Source organism: Melospiza melodia, chromosome 3 (genome assembly GCF_035770615.1).
Source record: "Melospiza melodia melodia isolate bMelMel2 chromosome 3, bMelMel2.pri, whole genome shotgun sequence".
In the NCBI taxonomy this organism is placed as follows: Eukaryota; Metazoa; Chordata; class Aves; order Passeriformes; family Passerellidae; genus Melospiza; species Melospiza melodia.
This window is the reverse complement of record NC_086196.1, coordinates 135,962,446-135,986,926: the sequence shown is the minus strand read 5'-3', so window position 1 is coordinate 135,986,926 and position 24,481 is coordinate 135,962,446. Positions and strand designations below refer to the sequence as shown.

Sequence of the window (24,481 nt, the reverse complement as noted above, 5' to 3'; positions counted from 1 at the left end):
TGGACATCAAACTCACCAGCCATGGTTCAGTGAAAATGTGGGGCTCAAAAGCAGAGCTGGCTGGTGGAGTTCAGGATCCTGAAGGAAGGGAGGAAGGCAAACATCAAACACTGGCCTTCAGATTTTGGCCTCTTCAAAGGCCTCTATCCACTTGGTAGAGTCCCCTCGGATAAGGAGGCCTGGGAGGAGTCATCTCCAAGCTCAAGAACAGTCCATTCCAATGAGCAGGAAGCTGGGAAAAAATGCCAGCAGGCCTGCATGAATAAACAGGGAGCTCCTGGAAAAACTCAAACACAGAAGCAGCAGAGAGAAGGTGAAAGCAAGGACGTGGTTAGAAAGGAATACAGAGATTATCTGAGTGTGTGGGGATGAGGAAAGGCAAAGTCCAACTGGAATCTGTTTGGGAATGTCAAACACAACTAGAAGGGTTTCTATAGGGTGACAAAAGGGAGAGTAGGGAAAATGTTGTGGGCACATTGCTCACTAGGATATGGGAGCTGGCTACAGAGAACATGGAAAAGCCTTCTTCACCTCAGTCTTTACCAGAGGGATCAGCCTTCAGGAACCCCTGGTCCCTGAGAGCAGGAGGAAGGGCTGGAGCAGGGAACATGTACTTTGGTGGATGAGGATCAGGTCAGGCAATATTTAAAGGATTTTACAGGTGTATATAAATCCCTGAAGGGAGGGTGCAAAGTGGACAGGGCGAGGCTCTGTGCTGGATCCCAGGGCCATGACCAGAGGGCACAGGCACACACTGGAACACAGGAAGTTCCTCTGAACATCAGGAAAACTCTTTTTTACTGTGAGGGTAGCTGAGCACTGGCACAGGTTGTCCTGAGAGGTGACGGAGTTGCCATCCTTGGAGATATTCAAAATCCATCTGGACATGGACCTGAGCAACCAGCTCTGAGTGGCCCTGATTGAGCTCAGGGTTGGACCAAGTGGCTCCCAGAGATCTTTTCCAAAATCAACACTTCTGTGACTGGATGATGAACTAAAATTTCTCTAATCAGTGTCAGGGCAGTTGTTCTGCACTTCCCTTGTGGAAAGGGAATGAAATCCAAAAGGTATCATGAAACCTTGGAAGTGCTTTGAGATGCACAGATAAAACCACACCTTATTGTTCATTATTGTAATTAATATCTCTCTAATATATCCTCTCTGTAATTATTATCCCTATTTTTTTCTAATGACTCATAACCTTCTGTAGTTGTGCAGTTGTGCATTTGGGAATTTCACACCACACCAATTGTTTTGCTTTCACAGATTTTTTTTTCCATTAAAGTTTTTAAATAAAGATCAGTACAGTACAAAGCTTAAAATATTGTCAATGTTTTCAACAATACAAAGTCAGCAGGTGGGAGTTGGGAAGGGGATGGTTAATAAGGAGCACTCATATCCTTCCCTGTTTCCCAAAGGAAAAAAATACAAACTCTTTTGTACTTCTGTTTAGTAACAAACAGTGCTTAAAAATAATCTTGTCAGTAAAAGATGTAAATGCAAGGCACATGAGGAACCTGTCCTTGCCTTGTTACACAAATTAGGCATAAATACAAATTGAAGGCACCTGTCTCCATCCTCCCCTCCTGCTCTGCACATGGAGCAAATCCTGTCAGTGGGAATTGGCTGTTAACAGCAACCATGGACCATGGAGCAGACAGCAAAGAGGCTGCCCTTGATCCTCAGGTTCCTTCAGGATTAATCCCCAAAAGAAACAGCACAAGGCACATTGGGATGAATTCTCAGGAGCTGTCCTGGTTTGCAAGATCTGAAGGAACACTACCTCAGTACCAGAGATTCCTGAGGGAGAGGACTGTGACCTCAGGGATCCCTGAGGGATCTCAGGTGTGCTCAACCCTTGGTGGTCAGCTCTTCACCAAGCCTGGCCACTGGTACGTTCTTCCCAGCCATGCCTCCTTAGGAACACCAGGATGGAGGAGACCTGCTCCAAGCAGTGAGCCCAAGGAGAAGCTCCTGGGGGGCTCAGACAAGCTGAGCATTTATCCCAGAGGCACTCTGGATTTTTCCAGATCCAGCCCTGGTGACCTCTGGATCACTGGCAAAGCCTCCACAGCCACTTCCCAGCTGAGACTGCAGCATGTGGAGTCTGCCCAGGAAGGCAGCCAGGTGCACAAGGCACAAGAATGAAGGAAAGAAAGAAGCTGGTTGGAGGAAGAGGAGGATGGAGACAGGGATAAAGGAAGCTCCAGTGTTGGTGAGCCCCTTGTGACACAAGGGCGCATCCTCACAGCAGCACAGATCTGTATTGTAGATCCCAGCTCACTCCACCCATCATCGTAACCAGGAGTCAGCTCCAGGTGGGAGTGCAGGGCCACACGGGGATGGGCACGGCTTCACCTGAGGGGAAATGTGGGAGTGTGCAAAACCACCTCCACTGTCACACCGCTGCTCCACTGCCCACTTCTGCTCAGCCAGAGAGGAGAAGATATGATCAGAAGTACCAGATATGATCAGAAGTACCTTGGAAGAGCCATGTGGGCTCCTCTCCCTGTCCCTGAACAAGATTACTGTAGTCACCCTCCTTCAACAAGGGCAGGGCATGTCATCTGCTCTCAAACCCTCAGAGAAGGGGACACCTGGGTGATCCCTTCCTTTGGTACCAGTATAACTCCAGGTAGCAGCAGAGCAGGTTTGCTATTACCAGCCATGCCCAATCCTTCTTAATTTTATCTCAGAAATGAGCTCTGGACCAGCCTGATTTACCTTTGTTTCTGCACAGGAACCCACTGATACCATCCAGCCAATTCCACACCCAGAGCCTTGTTCTGCCTTACCCACCACAAAACCAAGGCAAATTAGCCTGCACGAAAAAGCTGCTTGCACTGGAAGCCTTTTCTCAAACTGGGAGGAGACCCACAAACAAAGCCAGAGGCCATGGAGGGAGCAGTGCAGCTGAGTGAGCTGAGCAGCCAGCTGCCATGCAAGGAGGAGCTGCTGCTGGCCTCCACTCCAGCCCTTCCCTGCCAGCAGCTGCATTGTCCAAGTGAGTTGGCTCAGAATTAAAACCAGCCGAAAATTACTGACATTTTTTCAGTAGGATTGGTTTCCCAAAGGTCCCTCTCCTGGCACTGGCTCACTCTGTGGTGAGATGAACTTCTGTGCATGGGAAGAGGTTGAACAAGGTGCAAGTGGGACCACCCCTGCTTGGCATCTCCCCTGAGGCAGATTTTCTTCTAGGTCAGCATGGCTGTACCATCTGTACCATCAAAAACACCCTACAAAAATCAAGTAATTAATTTTTAAGCTGAGACCAGGACTGATGAGAAAGGGTAGAGTTGATGACCTCCTGAAGGCTTTCCTATGACTTCTTCTCCTATATTCCAAACTTACTTCCCTCTCCCTTTGTATTTAATTCTCTATAGGGCCATGAGTCCCAAATTTACCTACCAAACACAGGACCAGCAAAGTGCCAATCTCCAGGTCTGTATTCCACCATCTATTAACAAATCTGTTGTCCAGCCCACCTTGCTCCTACAGCAGGACAGCACTGTTTCCTTCGGGTTAATCTTAACCCAGCTAGGAGGCTCTGCAGATATAAAATCCCAAGGCAAAGCCTTTCTGGATAACAAATCCCACGCACATGCATGGAACATGAAGACACACACACCTCAAGAGCTGAAACACAGATGAAATGCAGAAATCAGTGCTTGTCATCACTAACCATATCCCCAACCCTACACTCTGCCTGCTCAGAACCAGCAATCACAATTCATTTGCCTGCCCTTGGGCTCAATGAGACAAATCTGTGGCTGGGATAGATCCCATGGATTCCTTGGTTTTAGCAAGGATTTAATCCTACTTGGTGGCTCCATGTTCAGTATTCCCCCAAGGCAAGCACAGAATAGATTCTTCTAGTGGGAGACACAGTAATCCAGCTTTTGTTACCTTGGACAGGAGTGAACCATGGACATTAAGTGACCCTGACCACTATCTTTGCTACTCCACACAGGAATCACCAAGTCCCAAGGCCAAGCCATCCCAAGGTTGTGCAGGACCCTAATGTTGTCACCCTGCTTTTCCTTTTGCTCTTCCACCTTCATCTAATACTGATAAAAACATGCCAGAGCCACAGCCCCACTCATCACAGAACAGCAACCCTGCAGCTTCAAGGTCAGCTTTCCCATAATGCTGACCAAGGACACAAAGCACCATTAAGAGGGGAATAAAGACTCCTTCACCTTTACACCCTGTTGGCCATGACCACAGTAGTGTTGTTGGAGGAGCAGAGCCTTTCCTGTATCAAACAGATCCCATCCAAGTTAGTCCACATTTCATGGACGTTGCTAGAGGTTGGTCAGGCTCCCTAGACAGATGACACCAACCCAGTTTGTCCCAGAGGACAAACTGCCCAGGTCAAGCCAGGATCTCCAAAGATGTTTTCCCAAAGCCATCTAAGTGCCCTGGCATTGACACCCTTGAAAAGGGGAGCTCAGAGAGAACCTGGCTGGAACAGGAAAAGGATTCTAGCAGCCACGGTGCCACATGTGCCCTCACACCGCAATCCTAGAAACACAAACTTCCCAAAACCTTCCTACTGCCTTTGACAGGAACAGTTCTCACACAGATATGGCCAAACTCAGAGAGGTCATCACATCCAGCTGTGCTCCTCATGGTGTTGTGAGCCCTGGCACACCCTTCTGCAGTCCCACAGCCTCCAGGCTGCCCTCCCTGACCTTCAGCAAGGTCTCACCCACAGCTCTACCAGAATGAACAAGGAACCTCTGCCTATTTCAGCATCTTTGGTTCAGTGACTTGTTCTGGCTTAAAACACTCCATGCCCCCGCCCTGGATGGCAAAAGGCAATCCCTGCTGTGAAAATGCATCCAGCATGAAGTGTCCAGCCCTCCATCTGAATCCAGGGTCCTGGTTAGTCACGGCATGTTAGGCAAGTAAGACAGTCATGTCTCTAGTATGTTATGCCCTTTTCCTTGATTTTCTCTGGTGATGTCATGCCTGTCACATCTGTGACTCTCAGGAGTCCTTTTTAGCCAGACTGGCCTTGATCCTGCATCGCAGGATGTAAGCTGTGATGGCACTGCAGGCCACCAAGCCAAAGAAAGAGATGCAGGAGAGATAAACGGTGAAAGGCCCGTGTCTCTTCAGGAAAATCTCCTGCCTGTTCTTGTAATCCAAAAGAATAGCCTCCAGCTGTGACAGGGTGCAGATGGCCAGGAAGGTGTGGAAGATCTGGTGGGCATGGCCAACAATATCACAGGAGCCAGGGAAGTATTTCTCAGGGACAGGGCAGGAAAAGAAATAAGCACTGATAAGGAAAAACAGTATCTGGTACGTGTGGTACCAAGCAGCATCCTCCTCACAGCCCCCCAGGTGACACACAACCACCCGGTGAGCCACGGGACTGATATCCAGGATGAAAGCCAGCCCTGCTGGGATCACCTGGCACATCTTCCTCATGATGGGGTAAGGCCGTCGGTACCGGTATTTGGCGTAGCAGCAGCCAGCACAGGACAGCCAGCCACAGAAAGCTGCTGCTGGCAGGAAGAAAAGCCAGAACTTGTCATACCAGGCTTGATCAGAGCTGTAGTAGAAATGAGCCAGGGCACTGCCATACTGGTAGATGCTGACTCCAACATAGTCCACAAAGTAGAAGGTGTAGTGGTACAGCTCCGACTTGGACTGCAGCAGGTGGGCCAAGAGGCTGCAGGTCAGGTAGGTGACAGAGGAGAGGACAAAGATGAGCAACGGCAAGGACCACGCATCCACAAGCAACTGCTCGGCCTCCACAAACGTCTTGAACCTCAGCAGCACGGCCAAGGCCGCCAGGAGATGAGTCCACACGTTGACCACCTCGTTGTGCTTCTGGAAGAGGCTGAGGAAGTAGTAGCGCCAGTCCTGGCCGGTGGGGCGGTAGCCGCTGTGGATGTAGGGCTCGCGGAAGAGCTGCGGCACCTCGCACTCCTTCACCGTGCACGGCATCTTGGGCAGGCCGTCCTCCAGCAGCCGGGGCAGCCGGCTGAGGTGCTGCCCGCTGAGGGACAGCGTGCTGAGCCGCTCCAGGATGGCTGTCATCCTTCAGCCCCGCTCCAGGGAATGTCTCTTCCTGCCCTGAGGGGATGGGAGAAAGAGGAAATGTTAATGGTGGTGCACGGGGAGAAGAGCATGCAGCCATTCCCAGTGGGATTAACCATGGCACCATGGAGACACTGCCCATAGAGCACCTACCAGTGCCTAAAGGGATTCCAGGAAAACTGGAGAGGGACTTGGGACAAGGGCCTGGAAGGACAGGACAAGGGGCAATGCCTGCCCACTACCATAGGGTGAGGATAGATGGGATATTGGGAAGGAATTTCTGGTTGTGAGGGTGGTGGAGCCCTGGCACAGGGTACCCAGAGAAGCTGTGGCTGCTCCTGAATCCCTGGAAGTGTCCAAGGACAGGATGGACAGGGCTTGGAGCAAGCTGGGATAGTGGGAGGTGTCCTTGCCCATGGCAGGGTGTTGGGTCAAGATGGTCTTTCAGGTCCCTTCTATCCCAAACCATTCCATGATTCTATTAATATTGTCAAGTTTAGGGGTACCAGATATCCTGGGGAGTTAGAGAAGGGCCTGAGGGAGTACCAGATTGTCGGGGTCTCTAGCTGGTCAGAGTGACCCTGAGAAAAGTTAGAAAGTCTCTTTTCCCAGCCTGCTGCTTGAAGAAGGAGTCAGGGCTCTTCATTTCTCGGTCTCAAGGTTGTTTATTGTATCTTATCTATAAAATTCATTCTCCTGGCCTGACAAGGTCCACTCAGCAAGACAGTCAGAGGCACTCTGCCTGCCCCCAGGGTGGTGTTATGTCTTTATACTAAAAACTACGTGTACAATGTTTACAATCACTTTCCAATACCTATCACCTATGTTAGACAGTGAGTTCCTACTCTAAACCAATCCAAAAGTGCCAACATCACAGCAGAAGATGGAGCCCAAGAAGAAGAAGGAGAAAGGCTGGACATGCCCAGATTCCTTCACCTTGCCCCCTGAATCCCCATTCTAAAAACCCCAAAATCTACTTTTCCACCTTGTGATAAATTCACTATCATTCTACTTAATTTGTCGTGGCTAGCAGATCTTCATCTAAGGTTGGTAACTTGCTCCACGGGTCATAATCAAAACCAGAGGCATTTTGGGCTCTGTGCCAGGGTCTCTGAGCCCCCTGGCAGGGGTCTTGGCTGCTCAGGACAGCCAGAGGGATGTCCTGGGTCCTGACACCAGATTCCCAGGGGTATCTGTTCCCTAATTCAGCACAGAGGGGGATGGCAGAGCCCTGTCCCTGCAGGTCAGCCTGCATCAGATGGGCACAGCAATGTCACAAGCCTGCCCTTCCTCCCCACTTCCTCACGCACTCAGCTTGGAGTGTGTTCAGGAGCCACAAGCTGCCAACAAGGGGCTGCAGGAAGCAGTTAGTTGGCAAGGAAGCATCTGATGATTTATGAAGGTGATTTTTCACCCCTTACCCCAGAACAAAATGCTCAGGGACAAAACTGGGATGTAAATCACTCATCTAAGGGATAAACAGCATGTCTGCACATGAGTTGAGAGGGTCCCAAACAAATCATGGCAGTTGCAAAGAAATTCAACCTCCCCTGTCACACAACTTGCCCATGGATTACTGTAGTGAGTATGGCAGAAGGAGAAGTGGAGGAATCCACAGTCCCAAACCTGCAGCCCTCATCCCTCCACAAGTAAGAAGCATCAGGACTGAGAAGGACTGAAGAAATGAGAGGCTTCGCATCCAAGCTGGCTGCAGTTTGGGTACAGCATCAGAGCTTTGGCAGCATCCATGGAGCCAATGCTGAGGGACTGCCAGAGAAGTCCCTGGATGCTCAGAGCAGCCAAACCCTGTGCTGGGCACTCCTCTGCTGCTCTGTTCCTTGGTAACCTCCAGACTTGCTAAGCTCTGGCTGGCAAGATTCAGATTCAGGGCACAGCAGGATCCTGATATGTGGAGAACAACTCCTGGCATTAAATTAATTCCCAATACCCCCTGTTTCCCAATAACCTAGATACCTCTGTTCCCTGCTGGTGTTTGTGTCATACAAAATAGAGGAGAATTCATCACAAATGCCCATGTTAAACTGAAATTGGTGCTGATGGGGCCCCACCAGACTGTGCAGGGCTGTGGTTACTCCTGTGAAATCAACACACACAGATTTGCAGGAGCAGAATCTGTCTCCTAAGCTTATATGCACACAACTGGAGCTGCAGAGGACGGAGGTAGGAAAAAAAAAAAAAAAAAGAAACACAAATAAGTATTTTGCCTGACTGTGGAAAACAGCCAATTTTTCTCCTGTTTCAATTTTTCTCCTACTAGATGTGTCCAGAGGTGAGACACCAACAGTTTGTGTGGGTACCTGGTCTAGAAAAGGTGTCCCTGCCCATGGCAGGGGGCTGGAACTAGAAGAGCTTTAAGATCCCTTCCAACCTAAACCAATCTGTGATTCCATGATGGGAGACCCCTGCTAGGCTGTGATACAGAGGACAGGACAGTGTTAAACACCATGAGAGAGTTTCTGAAAGCAAGGAGGTGGGAACCGGCAGTCTCAGGGTGAGACAGCATGAAGAGCAAAGTCAGAGCAGACTCTCAAGCAGGCAGCAAGTCTCACTTCCTGTAGAAAGCCAAAGCATCTGATAAAAGACAAAATATTTTCATGTTGCTTCTGTATTCTAGCAGAGGGGAGCTGTTATAACTAGGTTTCATTTTCCAGAAAATTCTTTCTGCCCTATACTGCCTAGGCTTTCTCCCTTAGCATCTCTCAAGGCTGGAGGTTTGTTTCTCTGTTTGCCACAGGGGACTTTGTCTGCTGTGTTTGATGGAGCTGCCTTGGCCACAGAAGTCAAAATGGTCCCTGGAAATGCTGTTTTAGTTTCACAGATGTGCAATGCTGAAGATAGCACACTTGCTGGGCAGTTAATGTTGTTCTCACTCATAAAGACTTTTTTTCTCTCCTAAGGGTCTGCAGGGTCCTAATCCATGATGGGACATGCAGTTCATTCAGCAGGTTGTGCATCCCTATGGAGTTACATGCCAAAATCTAGGCAGGCAAGGCAAATGTTGACTTTGGGGCAGTCCTATGAGGGCAAAGTGTGAGCAGGAGGCAACACTCACTCTGCCCTGTTCTAATGCACAGCCAGTCTATTCTGGTTTCTTGTAGCTAGTGGAGTTCATTCATAAATCATGGAATTGTGGAGTGCTTCAGGATGGAAGGGATGTTAAAGATCACCTCATTCCAACCTCTGCCACAGCCAGGGACACCTTCCACTATCCCAGCTTGCTCCAAGCTCCATCCAACCTTGGACACTTCCAGGGATGGAGCAGCCACAGCTTCTCTGGGTAACCTGTGCCAGGGCCCCACCACCCTCACAGGGAAGAATTTTTTCCTGCCTGTGGCAGAAGAGTTGGAGCAAAATGATCTTTCCAACCCAGACCATTCTGGGATTCTATGATTCAATGATCATGATGGTGAGGCAGAGGAAGAAAGGACATGCTGAAGTTCCTTATATCTTGGAGAGAACAGAGTAATGCCAGAGTGAATCTCAGCAGAGCAGGAATAAAAACCTCCAAGAGGGCACAACTGCAAGGCCAGGGCAAGAGGCCAAAGACCTGCAGAGATGCTCATCTCCTGTGGAGAAACCTGCTGAAAACTGCACATAAAGAGCAACGGCAACACATGGGAGAGTGGCAATTGAGCCTGGGAATGGGAATGCATGGGAATGCTGTCCATGGCCTGCCTGCTTTGCATGCTGACAAGGGTGTGAGAGACACAGGCAGCTTCTGTCCCAGGCACAGCCTGGCTCCGCCTTGCACCGCTCGTACTCATGCCAGGATTTTGCCAAGGTCTCTCATCCCCAGAGCTCAGTGCATGCAGTGAGCATTGCCCCAGAGAGCCTGGGCACTGCACATCTCCCTGACAGCACAGATTATTCCAGGCAGGCTTTCAGAGCTGGAAAATGCCAGTTTTAAACAGGCCGTGAGGGGCAGAGATTTTCAAAATAATAGTCCGAAATCACAAGAAACACATCTGATACTGGGCTGAACAATGCTAAATCAGAAACCTGGTACCCTGCTTATTTCAAACCTTGTGATATGAGTGAGAACGAGTTGGCAGCTTCCAGCGATCATGTGATGGGACAAAGTGACGAGCAATTAACGTTAGAAAAGAGAGAGAAAGAGAAAAAAAAAAACACAACAAAAAACACCAACCCAGAAACCCAAGGTCAGCACTGGCTGTTTCACTTTCACAGAGCCCCTATTCTTTTCCCTTCACGGGAGCGTAGGAGCAGCTGAAAGCCACATTCATCGGCGGGGTGTCTCGTTGAGATTCCGTCCTCACTCCCATCTCCGGGGGATTCAGTTATTTTGGCTGCTCCCAATTAACAGCAACCAAGTATCGTTTGTTCAGGGAGGGAGCTGCAAGGCGAGAAGGAGGGCGTGGATGATGGCCAGGCTGGATCATGACATCCACAATAAAAACTCCCGGCACAGGAGGAGAACGATCCTGTTCCAATTTTTCTCTCCCTTTTGAAGAGGGTAATTGGAAACCCGAGCTTTTTCCCAGCTCTTTTGCTTTTTGGTCACAGTCTGATGGAAGGGTTTGAATGAGAAAATTTCCTACAGAGTACGGTCTATTTTCCCACCAGTCAGGCCCCCGAGTTCACTGTCTGGGATTGAGGCTGGACCAATGTGATAGATTTGCTTGCAGGCTGGTATTCAGGCACCAGAGTTTTACACAGGCTTCCAAAAAGGCAGTAATTCCTGGTAAACAAAGCAGGGAGGACTGGGGGTACTCAGCTTTGGGGAAGTCTTTGATAAATGCATGGCATTTAAAACAGAAAAAAAAAAAGAAGTAGTGGTTGTGGACAGCATGAAAATAACAGCAGTGGCCAACAGAGTGGTTTGGAGAGCTGCAGGTGATTAATGCCTGAATTCCTCTCTCCTAAAAGTCCCAGGGGGGACTCCAGGTCATTTTGAAGCTTTTGGGGTTTTATTGTGACCCATTCCTACATGGGTTTACTTTGGTGTCACAGCTCCCAGTGCACCAGGATGGCAGGGAGCAGTCCAGCTCTGGGAGAGGCTGCACCAGGGCTGCACCCAGATCAGAGGCACTGGATAAGCCCCATCCCAAACCCTGTTGTCTGAAGGCTGGTCCCTCCCTGAGCACAAACGTCTCCTCCTGTAATTAAACCATTCTGAAGGGCTGGAGAAAACTTTGAAAGACCATCCTGGGAGCACAGTGCCAGCTCCTCCATCCTATTCTTGCCGCGTGTTTTGGAAAGGCCCCTCCAGAGCTGAGAAAATAAGAGGACTCAAGAAGCAGTTCCTGTGCAGTCTTAGTATTACCTGCTTCCTTCTCCTGCCACAGATTTAGGTGCCAACATTGCTCCAGACTGCAGCAGGAACACTCAGAGCTCAGATTCCTTCTGTGGGGAGTTGCTGAGATTTATATGAGATTTACAACCAGCACAGGTTCCCTAAAGGAGGTGTGGCTGCTCCTGGATCTCTGGGAAGGGTCCAAGGCCAGGCTGGACAGGGCTTGGAGCAAAGTGGGATATGGGAAGGTGTCCCTGCCCATGGCAGGGGGGTTGAACTGGGTAAGCCTTAATGTCCCTCCCAACCCAAACCACTCTGTTGATTCCATGATTTGATGGTTTGTGCCAGGGACCAGCCCTGCCAGGGCAGGCAGCAGGATGTGAAGAACTTATCTACTCTCCAGCATCAAAGAAGTGGAAATCCCCACAACCAGAGAGGGGCCAGGTGCTTGGGGTTTTTCTAAACTCGGCTTACACTTCCCCATGTAGGAAATGGAGATATCAGTCCTCATCTGCCTGATGGAATGAGATATCATGCTCCTAATGCACTGGGCAGTGCTGGGACTACTTAACAGTGAATTGCACAGAAGATTTTATTTCCCTCAAGGCACTTAGGTACCCTGTTAGATCTACATCAGCCCAGTTACTCCTCCAACAGGGACCTGCACAGGTTGGCATGCTCTGGAAGGTAAAAGGTGATGCCATGTGATTTACTGAAGGGCACGACTTAAAACAACCTGATCTCTTCAGAAAAAAAGGTCAAAGTAATCTCATGATGAATTTCAAATAAAAGAAGACAGCTCAAATTCTCCCCTTTACACACACACACAGTGTGCAGCCCAAGCAGGGCTTGTCCAAGCTTGTGTCCCTCAGGAAAGGAGTGTCCCGTGATGCTGGGAGATGAGCCATGAAAGCCAGTGGGAGGTGGCAGGATCCCCACGGAAGCCACAGCAGTGTCAGCTCCCCTGCAATTCCTGGCCTGGCAGCCAGCTGGGCCAGCAGCCAGCTCAGCCCTGCTGGGCACCAAGTGCCTCTTGACATGGGCCGAGCATTGCCTGAGCTTTGGGATGGGGCCAGGGGATGAGAGCAGTGGAGCCAGCACAGGGAACGCTGCGCTCAGAGGGCACAGAGCAAAAACAAAGCTGCTGGCAAGTGCATCCCAGCAAGGGGGGCACCCCTGAGGCCCTGTGGTGTTTGGGGGAGCAAAGCAGGAGAATGGAACCCCAAAGATAGGAAACCAAAGGCTGGATGAGGCTGGTGGCTTTGCTGTGAGAATCCAAGCCTCACGTGCAAGGAGGGGGTTGATTTTCACAACATCAGGTTCTCAGAGGTCAGCTGAGCTGGCTTGGCCATTCCTGTGCTGCTGCACCCCTCAAATGGGGGGGGGGGGGGGCACACACAAACTGTCAGCCAGGAACAACTCCTGCACTCTGCTATCTCCCAAACCACGTTAGGGAATGGCACAGTTCTGGTTTGCTGTGATAGCACAGCTGCAGTTTCCTCATGCCTAACCCAGGTTAGAGCTTGGTGATGCTGCTGATAACACAGTCAATAATTCCTGAAAAGAAAAAATAATTCTTCTGGCTCAGGATTCCCTCCTCTGGCAAATCCACTCTCTCTGTATCAAAATTTGCTCAAGAGTGAGGTAATTTTCTGCAGCTTTTCTCCCTGATCTCACTAATCCTTTGCTGTTTGTGCTTTCCTGATCCCTTCACCACTTTCTTTTCCCACACACAACCAAGAGAGCACCCGATGCTTTGGGGCTGAATTTCAGGTGAAATCCCTGGATGAGTACACCAGGAATCAAACCAGACTGGGACACAGTCCCAAACTGTAACCATCAGGTTGCTGAAGTGTCAGCACACCCCTGGGCATGGTTTTGGTCCTGCCAGCCCCACCAGTCCCTGCCTGCTGTATTCAGCCATGCAGGGATCACTGATGGGCTGAGACTGACCCTTTCCAGAAACTGGAATTGTGCCAGGAAAGTGCCTGGGGGTTTTCCCCCTGCACTGACTGAAAAAGGAGCCTGGATTTGTCACAGTGGCATCCCACTTTCACCTCCTAAGCTTCCTTTAGCACTAATTTTCCTTCAGTGCAGATCTAGAACTGGGAACTCCTGCTAGCACAGGGAAACCTCAACAAGGCATCCCATCCCTCCCTGCTCAGATCCATCTGCTGATGGGACAACCCTGGAACCATCTGCCTGTGGCCAGAGCGACCAAACCAAACTGGCCATGTGCTGTTTGTGGGTTCAAATCATCCCCAAAAAACCTCAGGGCTGAGGCTGCTCAGCTTTGCTGTCATCCACAAAAGCCTCTTGCTTTTGATTTTTTTTTAAGACTGCAGATTTTAGAGCTTTGGTCACTTGAAAAAAATGTACATAAATCATGCAGAGCCCTGCGGCTGCTGCGGGCAGAGAGGAGGCACTGCCAGGGAGAGACTGCAGCCCTGTGCCAACCACCTGGAGCTGGGAGTTCTCTTCTCCCCTGAAATAAAAGTCTTTGTCCCCATCCTGGACCTCGTCCCATTTAACCCCATGGGCTCTCCCAGCCAGGTTCTGGGTTTGCAGTGACAGAAGTGATGCCCTTCCCAGAGTCTACAAAGCTCCAAGGAAGGGGCAGATGGCAGATTCCCTCCACAAAAGGTATGCAGGCTGTGCTGCATTCACTTGCTTAGAACCTACCCAATCCCAAGGATTTGGAGGGTGGGAAGGAGATGGGAGCAATCTGCCCCTTACTACCTGGAAGTGGACAGCACGTGGAGGAACCTGGTCTAGTAGAAGGTGTCCCTGTCCATGGCAGGGAGCTGGAACTGGACCATCTTTAATGTCCCTTCCAATCCAAACCATTCCATGATGCTGTGAAGGATGAAGCTTATAATTTATGGCATCTGCACAGCTGCAGCCTCCAGCAGCCTCCCTGGGCATTTATTCTTCTGAAATTTACTAATGATTAATTGTTTATGCACTTTGAGGGCCACTGGTCTGACCCCGTGAGCAAGGGGTACCCTGTAAACTGACAGATAAAAAATTAAGCTGGTGCCTGACTCAAGATGTGCAAGTAGCTGCAAGCTCATGCATGTGACCTGGTGGTGGCACCTCCCTTGTGGCCATCCCTCCCTGCCATCCCTCCCTGCCATCCTTCCCTGCATCCACAGGGACACAGCCCTTGGCTCAGCCACAGGCTGCGGCTGCAGCTTCAGCGTAAACAAATAAAAACAATTAATATCCAGGAAACAGAAAATCCTGCAGGGTGCCGGGCTGTTAACCCACACCTTCCCCAGCTGCGTGGGAGGGAATGTGCAACTGTGTGGTTTGGCCTGATGAGTCCTGAGTGGGTTTCTAGGAACTGTTTGCAGCACATATCACCACAGCACCCCAAGGTTGGGGCACAGTCTGCTGCTAGAATTCAGAATTCATGGCTGCCTGTCCCCTGGCAGAGGGCAAAATCAGACTTCAGACCTGCTGGATTCATCCCTTTTCATGACCTTTCTGTAACTTTGCTTCTTTTCAATGACTGTTGCCAGAGAAGCATTACACTCCTCATCCTAATCTGCAGCAAGCCATCCTAGAATCCCAAAACATTGTGGGTTGGAAAGGACCTTAAAGCTCGTCTCATTCCAACCCCCCTGCCATGGGCAGGCCACCTTTCACTAGACTAGGCTGCTCCAAGCCTCATCCCACTCAAAAATCCTCCAACTAGCAATATTTAAATAATTTCCCAGCTCTGAAGCTACAATCCCACAACTGCACCTCCCCATCCCAGTAAAAACCTGCGTGCCCCTTGTGTCACCTTGGCACAGCTACTGGGATGCTCCATACCCAACCCGGCTCATGCCAGGGAGGAACTGGTTTGGCACCAAACAAACAATTGTTAAATGTTTACCTGAAGTTATATATCTCTATATTTGTGTTCAAGAAAACCAGAACACTTTAAGACTGTCCACAATATTTTCCTCCCTGCCCCTAGGAAAAAAAAAAAAAAAAAAAAAAAAAAAGAAAAAAAAAGTGAGATGCTTGTGGAGTTTTCAGCCAGGAAAACATCCAGATGAGATATGAGATACAGGGGGGACATGACCCCGAAGTGTTCTGGAGAAGATCAGCAGGGAACAATGCCTCGGTGACCCTTTGGAGACGCGCCCCAGCTCGTGTCCGCGCAAGGAGCGGGCGGCAGCTCCAAGGCAAACACCGGGAGCTGGTTCTTCTCCCAGCTCACGGCTGAACTATGCATCTCCTTCCCGTGGCCTCCAGAGCTCCCCGGGTGTCAAAGTCGTTAAAGGAAAATCCGCCCACAGCCATTTCAAACAAACACGCAGGAAAACCACTGCCCACCTCTCTCCTTCAGGAAGCCCTTGAGATGCCGGTAACGGGGGAACTTAAGGCAAAACCCGCGTCTCCCTGCTCATCCCTGCCCTCCTTAAGCTCTTCCCCAGCACTCACCTGAACCAACCCTGGCTGGATGAACCACAACTGTGCGTGGCACAGAGGGAAGATCCCGCATCCCCCCGCATCCCAGGGGTGTCTGCAAGCACCAGGCACCGCCCACCGCCCACCCCCGCACCCATCCCGCATCCCGCTTCTCCCGCAGGGAACGATGCTCCTGGCGCCGCGGGGATGCAGGAGCGCACCGGGAACTCCCCGGGGACCCTCGGGTATCCCGGCGGAAGAGGAGGGGACCGCAGGGAGGGGATCGCCCGCAGTGTCCGCTCTCAGTGCCCGCACTCAGTGCCGGCTCTCCATCTCCCGCACTCCATGTCCACACTCACCCCCTGCACTCAGTGGCCGCACTCACCCCCTGCTCTCAGTGCGGGCTCTCCTGTCCCGCACTCACCGCTCTCAGTGCCCGCTCTCAGTGCTCGCTCTCGGCGTCCCCTCGGTGTCCGCTGTCCCCTCCCCTGTCCCGCTGCCGCCGCCGAGTCCCGGCGCTGCCGCCTCCGGGAGCCCCCGCGGCCGCCCCGCGCATGCGCGCCCCGCCCCGCCCCGGGGTGGCCCCGCGGGCCGAGCCCAGCCCGGCCCGGCCCAGCCCAGGCCGGACAAAGCGGGGCTCAACCCCGCGGCATCACCGTGATCCCGTCGCCCCAGGGGCAGGTGCAGGACAGAGCTCAGTGACACATCCGTGAGAGCGGTGCAAAGTCACAGAATCACAGAGTCGTTCCTCCGAGGTCATCGAGTTCCACCTGTGACCGAGCGCAGAGCTGAGTGCTCCGTCCTGCTTTTCCTTGGCACCTCCAGGGATGGAGATTCCAGCGCCTCCTGGGAAGCCCTTCCAATGCCTGACCACCCCTTCCATGAAGAAGTTCTGCCTCATGTCCAGCCAGAACCTCCTCTGGCCACAGCTTGAGGTTCTGTCCCTTGTCCTGTCCCTGTTCCTTGGAAGCAGAGCCCACCCTCCCCTGGCTGTCCTCTCTTGTCAGACACTTGTGCAGAGCCACAAGGTCCCTTCTGAGCCTCCTTTTCTCCAGGCTGAGCCCTCCAGTTCCCTCAGATGCTCCTTACAGGATTTACAAGTCACTGCAAGGTGGTTTAGATGGGAAGGGACCTTTGGAGGTCACCTGGTTCAGCCCCAGAGATCACCCTCAAAGATGGAGATTCTACATTTAAAGTAAAAATCACAGGACCACAGGCTATGGGCACCCACTGAAGCACAGGAGATTCCTCTGAACACCAGGAAACACTTTTTCACTGTGAGGCCAAGAACTGGCACAGGTTGCCCAGCAAGAGGTACCTCCATCCTTTGAGATATTTAAAATCCATCTGGACATGGACCTGGGCAACCTGGTCTGTGTGGCCCTAAATGAACAAGGGGGCTGGACCAGATGACTTCCATGGAGTGGGGGGGACCCCCTGATTTCAGTGCTGTGGACATGCAAGTGTGGAGGAGCAGATGATTTTCCACAAGATTGCCAAGCTAAAGGCAGTATGGCCCAAGCCAGCTGCCAGCACCAAAATCTTTGGGCTCCAAAAACCAGGCATTTTCACCCAAATGGCCTTTCAGGAGCAGCTCAGGGCTCCTGAGCAATGCCTGGGAAATGTGTGGGAGAAGCTGATGGATCCTGGATCGAGCTGTGCCAAAGGCACAGTGGTGGGTTTCAGCTGTAGGGTCACCGTGACCCCAGGAGCAGGTTAATTTATGAGTTACAGAGTTTGCCCTCTCCAGGCTCTGCCTCAGCTGGTTCATGCACGTTCTGCTGCTCCAGCCTGTCAGAACCGCTGGTTTCTGATGGGTTTATGAGGAAAACAGAAGGACTGCTTGTTCTGCAGGGAGAGCATCCACAGAGAGGCAGCCCAGGAATGTGACTTTGTGGCTCTGATAAGATCTCTGCAGCCTGGGTGAAGGTTCAGCACATCCCAGCACAAATCTCACACCACATGGGAGAGCCAATGACCCCAAAATGAGGAGGGAAAACATCCAGGGTGAAGAAGGTGGGAAGGAACCTCAATTTCTCCCTGTCATTCCATTCAGGGATGTGAATGAGATGCAACTGGCAGCTACCAACCTCCCCTGTGACGTCTTGCACTCGTTTTATGTCCCTCTAAAACATCTCCTGAAAGACCCATAATACTTCACCATCCTCCTCCTCCATTCCTGAAACTGGGAGGGGATTCTGCCCCTCTGCTTCATTCTGGTGAGACCCCACCTGCAGAGCTGCCTCCAGATCTGGGAACCCCAACATCAGGAGGATGTGGAGCTCCTGGAGAGAGACCAAAGGAGGCCATGGAGATGCTCCAAGGGCTGGAGCCCCTCTGCTCTGGAGTCAGGCTGGGAGAGCTGGGGGTGCTCACCTGGAGAGGAGAAGGATCCAGGGAGAGCTCAGAGCCCCTTCCAGGGCCTAAAGGGGCTCCAGGAGAGCTGGAGAGGGACTGGGGACAAGGCATGGAGGGACAGGACAAGGGGCAATGTAGGAGGTGGGACATAAAATACAACCCAGGCAGATGGGGATGGTGGGGCGTGACATCCCTGCTGCAACACAGACACTGCAATGCTGCCAGGCCACCTGCACCACTGTTTTACCCCAGTGAAAGGTTTTTACCTCATTTACCCTCAAGGGATGCCCCAGGGCAGCCATGGGAAGGACAAAGGGCAGCTCTGTGTGGGATAACTGCTCTCCTGGAGGGTGCTGACAGCCTGTTCTGCACCCCAAGCCTGGTGGATGCTGACAGCCTGTTCTGCACCCCAAGGCTGGTGGGGGCTGCGCAGCGAGAGCTCTTTGATCCCTGGCTCTCGGGTGAGTGGTACCAAGCCATGCTCTGTAGTTCATCTCAAACTTACCCTGCTGTGCTCAAACTCACCCTGCTGTTACTCCCTAGCATTGACATTTTAAACCCTGAAATGAATCACCCAGCTCCCTCCAAGTCAAAGCCCAGGTGTGGTTGTGTTTGCCCAGGAGATTAGTCCCAGAGTCAGGACTGGGTTGTACCAGGCTGAGCTCTCCCTACCCTCTACAGTCATCTCATGATTCAAACACACTTTGTGCCCTCAAACATGTCCTGAATGCCTTAATTCCCCACCCAAATGTGCATCATAGAATGGTTTGGGTTGGAAGGGACCTTGGAAGGGACCTGCAAAATGTTGTCCTGTTATTTTTAGCTGTTTCGAGTTATAACTCAAAAAAAGGATTTTCTTTTGTGGATCAGGGTCTCCCTCCACCAAGAAGCCTCCACACACACCATGTCCACACTGTGCTGCTGAGGACCAATGTAGCAGCTTTGCACCAAAGATAGCTGAGTTATTACAAGCACCAAAGGTAATCCAGGAAGTAGGAGTTACCTTTTCCTGTAATAAAGAATAATGACTTGTTGTTATTGTAGTGGGGTAAAAGAGAAAATTTTTTGCCCTGTCTGTGCCCATATGGAACTCCTTCCCATGGGGCAAGAATTGATGCTTATCATACATTTGGCAAGTTTTACATAAAAATTCTGCAGATGCAGAATTAGAACACTAAGAAGACATTGGAACACTAAGGCTTTCTTTAACTAATAATTCGGGGGGAAAATAATCCATAAAAGCCTTGGGTTACCAAGGCTAACTTGGGTTCACCCTCTGCAGTCAGAATGAAGCACTTGATACAGTTAATTTGGGCACCATCAGCTGTTCCCCACGTGCGGCACAAGGATTGTGTAGCAATTTGGGGTCGGGACTTTCCTGCCTCCTCGTGGTTTGCCCGCAGCAGTGACATTGTGACAGTCTGATGGGGGTTACTAATGCGCCTTACACGGAGTGCTGCAACTTCCCAGCTCCCCATGAGGGCGGGGAATGGATCCCGAGCAGCACTGGGGAAAAGGATTTGGGGGTGCTGGCGGGTGAGAGCTGTACCTGACCCATCCCTGAAACCCCCTATGCTCTGGGGCAGCAGGGGAGGGGGGATTCTGCCTCTCTGTCCCACTCAGGTGAGCTGCAGAGCTGCCTCCAGATCTGGGACTCCCAACAGCAGAAGGATGTGGAGCTGCTGGAGAGACCAGAGGAGGCCACAGATGCTCCAAGGGCTGGAGCCCCTCTGCTCTGGAGCCAGGCTGGGAGAGCTGGGGGTGCTCACCTGGAGAGGAGAAGGATCCAGGGAGAGCTCAGAGCCCCTTCCAGGGCCTAAAGGGGCTCCAGGAGAGCTGGAGAGGGACTGGGGACAAGGGATGGAGGGACAGACAAGGGGGAATGGGTGAAAAAGGGCAGGGTTAGATTAGATACTTGGAAAAAATTCCTTATAACTAGGGTGATGTACACTTTTCTGGAAGTGGACAAGACTTGGAGCAGCCTGGGATACTGGAAGGTGTCCCTGCCCATGGCAGAGGGTGGAACTGAATGTTCTTTTAGGTCCCTTCCAGCCCACACAGTTCTGTGACTCTGTGATTCTAAAGCTGGACATCACTTGCTGATGTGACCAGTGGATCCTGCCCCAGGGCTGAAAGCAGCTCCCAGAGATCCTGAGGAAGAGGCAGAGATGTTTTGCGTACAAATGGATGATTTCCAGGCTCGAGGGTGGAGAAAATGAGAGAATAGGAAAAAAAAAAAAAAAAAAGGAACCAGCTGTCACTGTCTTTAGTAACAGCCACAAGTCATGAGAGCAGATGAGGAGACCAAAATAGCAACATCAAAACCTCAGCTCTGTGTCTGGGCCCTTTGGATTTCCCTGCAAGTGTGGTTGGGTTGCTCCATTCCAGAGCTTTGTTGTTGATTCAGCCACTACTCTGGTTTCATTTGGAATTCAGTTTTCCTTCTGCCCGCAGGCAGGGCCTGTGTGGGTTTGTTTTGGTTTTCTATTAATTGCTGAATTTTCCTCCTGCACAGCAGGAAAACAGGATGAATCCCTGTGGGATCTGGAGTAGCCGTGCATCTCAGGAGCAGGACCACAACAAGATTTTATGTTCCCATCACTGTGCTAGGGCCATGCTAGAGGCATCTGGGAGGAAAAACAAATCCATATCCTCTGGGCTGCTACTCTGGGAAGAAAGGAGGTGGTTACAGCCTATCCAAACACACTGAAGGTCAGACCTTTAACTCCTTACCCACTTTCCTGTGCTCTCCTGGTGAGATACCAGCAGCTGTCCGTGTCTTTCAGTAAAGAAATTCCATTTACACCCCTGACAGTAGTTTTCCGTGTTATTCTTCTCCACAATTAGGAAAAAACCCACAAGAGCTAGAACTGTTTAAAGATTTACCAGAGTGTGTGGGAATAGCAAATACTTCAAGAAAATGATGTCAGAAATGCCTGAGCTGGGTGAAGATGCAGTGGGGTGAAATTCTCCAGCCTATGTTAGGGAAAAGGTCAGGAGGGAGGATTAAGAAGGGTTTCTTCAGCATTAAATTATTTGTGGTGAAAGTCAGGACAACACTCCACTTGTGAAAGTGAATTCACTCCCTGGTTAAAGTTCAGCTCCTGCAGCTTCAGGAGAGCCCAGTAAATAGAAATCCCTTTAATCCCCTGGAAAACGTAGAATTTGCCCTGATAAAAACTTCTCATAGGTGGTCTCACTTGACCACATAATTTCCTTTCTAAAAAGTGACCTTTTTTCCATTCCAAACATTGCATTCCATGTTATTATCCTTCTTTTTTATTACAAATAGATTTGAAACCTCCACTCCACTCTGTTGCTTGATGATCAGGTGACACCCCATCGAATTTGGGATCCTCTCCACCCATTTTTTGGAGCTGTGAATGAGCCACAAGCCTCTCCCCTGCCCTTCATGGGTGAGGCAAGGCTACTCAGCAGCCAGGAAAGTGAATAGATGGCAACTTCATAATGGCACTGTGGCTTGAAAATTGACATTTAGATGAACTAAGAGGAAAAAAAAATCCAACAAGTAAAACCAACCAACTAACCAACCAACCAAAAAAAAAAAACAAACCCAAAAAAAGGAAACAACAAAAACAACAGCAACAACAACAAAACCCCACAACATCCCAGAATCTCAGAAGGATCACAGAGTACCCTTAAACCTCAGAAACCCCAAGTACAGGTGGATGCTGACACACAGAGGTGTGAGGAAGGGATGAGAAAATCCACGTTGAGTGCTGTTAAAGAGCTCCATGTGCAATTCACCCATGGATTCTCCTGCATCCACCCTTCATCCTTCTGTGTCTCTTCAAGCTCTCCAGACCCAGCCCTCTGTGTGCTAAGTGCTTAATTCCTCTTTTTTCCAGTGGATAGGAAGTGCTCAATGTCCCCGTGAGCTTGTGCTGCCTTTTCACCCCGTAACCTCCAGAATGCAGCAGGGAGGTGAAACCAGGAGACCTTGGGCACAATCCTGGGGAGTCCCAAAAGCCAGGGAAGGCTTCTGCCTTCTTCCCAGCCTTCTCCACCTCTCTCCATCCCTCTGTCCTGCCTGCTCCATGAATTATTCAGGCAGCAGTTGCTATAGGCGCTGTCATGAATAACAACAGCGCTATTTTTATCCCTCACTCCTGTTACCTTTCAGCCAGGAGAGGGTGGGGCCCTGCCTGCTCCCTCAGGAGGAAAACTGCAGCCGTCCACATGGCTGGGATTCGTTCCGACCACCCAAAAATGGGTGAGATCTTGTGCAATCTGCATAAATGTGCCTGAATCCCACCCTGGTACCTGCTCTGTGTTGTACTCACACTCACACATGGGAGCTTTGCACCCATAATTTATTTTTCCCACCTATATTTTACCTGCAGTGGAGCACACAGAGTGTCCATTGCTGGATTTAATGTTCTGCCTGCTGCAGAGAGAGAAAAAATATCACAGAAGTGAGATCTTGAAACGGGTTCTGGCAATTTATATGGGATAAATCATATTTCCTTTAGGGACGTACATGGATTCCTTCAGCCAGTTTAGATCCTCAGTGGATAATATGCCCATTAAAAAAAACCAACAACAAAAACAAAATACAAACATTAAATATTATAAACATAAACACAAAGCATTATAAATATAAATTTAAATATCAAAGATTATAAATACAAACAATAACTATTAAATACTATAAATATAAATATAAATATAAATATAAATATAAATATAAATATAAATATAAATATAAATATAAATATAAATATAAATATAAATATAAATATAATATAAATATTAATGTAAATATAAATGTAAATGTAAATTAGAAATAGAAATATGAATAGAAATAGAAATGAAATAGAAATAGAAATAGAAATAGAAATAGAAATAGAAATAGAAATAGAAATAGAAATAGAAATAGAAATAGAAATAGAAATAGAAATAGAAATAAATAGAAATAGAAATAGAAATAGAAATAGAAATAGAAATAGAAATAGAAATAGAATGCCAAGGGCACACCAAAGGTTGTCTCTGTTCATTCTTTGTGCTTTCTCCACTCATGAAAACAAGAAATGTCGAACAAATCAGAGGGAAGGGGTGGATTTGAGGAGCAGCTGGAGGGAAATGAGTCCTGCTGAGTGTGCAGAAGCAGGGGAGCTATTCCAGCTGCAGGGAACATCTCTGGAGCTAGCAGGGCAACCTGGAAGATTAAAGGGGAAAAATAAGAAAAATGGAAAGGAAAAAGAAAAGAAATGAAAAGGTAAAGGAAAAGAAGAGAAAAAGTAAGAAAACAGCAATAAAGCAGAAGATCCTTTATTTATGCCAATGTGCCAATCTGAATACTGTATCAAATTATTCCACAAGAGGGCTAAAAGGCCTAAAAATGAAACTCTGAACTTTCACTTTGACACAGAGCAATGTGAAAAAAATCTCTCAGGAGCAGGACAAGTATCCAGGACTTGGTCTGTACGTATCCCAAGCCACAGAGTTGCCAGGCATTTCCAGGGAGGGATCTGATCCAGGCACACAAGCAGAAAATGGGAAATGGGGCAAAGGTTGTTTCCTGCTCCTCTTCCGAAGCTCCAGTGGCAGCTGCTCCCTCTGGAGAGATCTGGCAGTGGGAATTCTGTGCCTCGGGGTTTGCACAGCCCAGCAGATCCTGGGGTGAAGATTTATTACCAGGATTACCCTGGAAAAACTGCTGTGAGCTACAGTATCCAGGGGACACGGCCAAGTTTGTGTGCACGGTATGCCCTGCTGAACAAAATAGTTCTGTCATGCTTTTTATTCTTTTTCTATTTTTAAACAGAGTTTAGATAAATATTTTTAAGGCATACTGTGATGGTTTTTTAAGGGGGAGCAGCAGGTTTCACTGTAGGCAGCAGCACCTTTTGATTCTTGCCTCCAACAGGAATTTCTTCCTCCTCTTAGGAAACTTAAGGGAGGTTTGGAGAAAAGAGGGAGTTTTTACACAAGCAGATAGTGACAGGACAGAGGGGACTGGTTTTTAATTTGCCAGAAGGTGGGGTTAGGTGGAATATTAGGGAAAAAATTCTTCCCTGTGAGGATGGGAGATCCTGGCACAGGTTTCCCAGAGAAGCTGTGGCTGCCCCTGGATCCCTGGAAGCGTCCCAGGCCAAGCTGGATGGGGCTTGGAGCAACCTGGGATAGTGGGAGGGGTCCCTGCCCATGGCAGGGGGTGGAATGGGATGGGCTTTAGGGTCCCTTCCAACCCAAACCTTTATTCTGGGATTCAAAACACATCCAAAATCGCCTTTTCCATCCAAAATTCCACAGGACATGTCGATTTTGTGCGGTCACCCCCAAACTGCTGGAATCACACCGGGAGGAAAAACAACGCCCACCCAGCCTATATGGGGTAAAAACACCCGGAAACGGGGCTCCCCAAATACA

General features: G+C 49.8%; 1 protein-coding gene across 4 annotated transcripts; it reads right to left on the bottom strand.

Annotated features, from left to right (window-relative positions):
* Nucleotides 1–1,249: 1,249 nt before the first annotated feature.
* On the bottom strand, nt 1,250–16,248 carry PAQR8 (progestin and adipoQ receptor family member 8). 4 transcript variants are annotated; one of them, XM_063153148.1, is made up of 2 exons: nt 16,116–16,248; nt 1,250–6,087 (listed from the first exon to the last, which is right to left on the bottom strand). In XM_063153148.1, the coding sequence occupies exon 2, from the start codon at nt 6,049–6,051 to the stop codon at nt 4,993–4,995; it is 1,059 nt and encodes a 352-aa protein (XP_063009218.1). In that variant the 5' UTR covers nt 6,052–6,087; nt 16,116–16,248; the 3' UTR covers nt 1,250–4,992. The 4 variants fall into 4 exon arrangements, with proteins under 4 accessions (XP_063009218.1, XP_063009220.1, XP_063009219.1 ...); XM_063153150.1 differs by having other exon boundaries at nt 16,155–16,247; XM_063153149.1 differs by having other exon boundaries at nt 16,090–16,221.
* Between the last annotated feature and the right edge of the window lie 8,233 nt (nt 16,249–24,481).

What these genes read in the sequence shown, in the direction of transcription:
- PAQR8 (XM_063153148.1), bottom strand. Translation starts at nt 6,051, where the DNA reads ATGACAGCCATCCTGGAGCGGCTCAGCACGCTGTCCCTCAGCGGGCAG.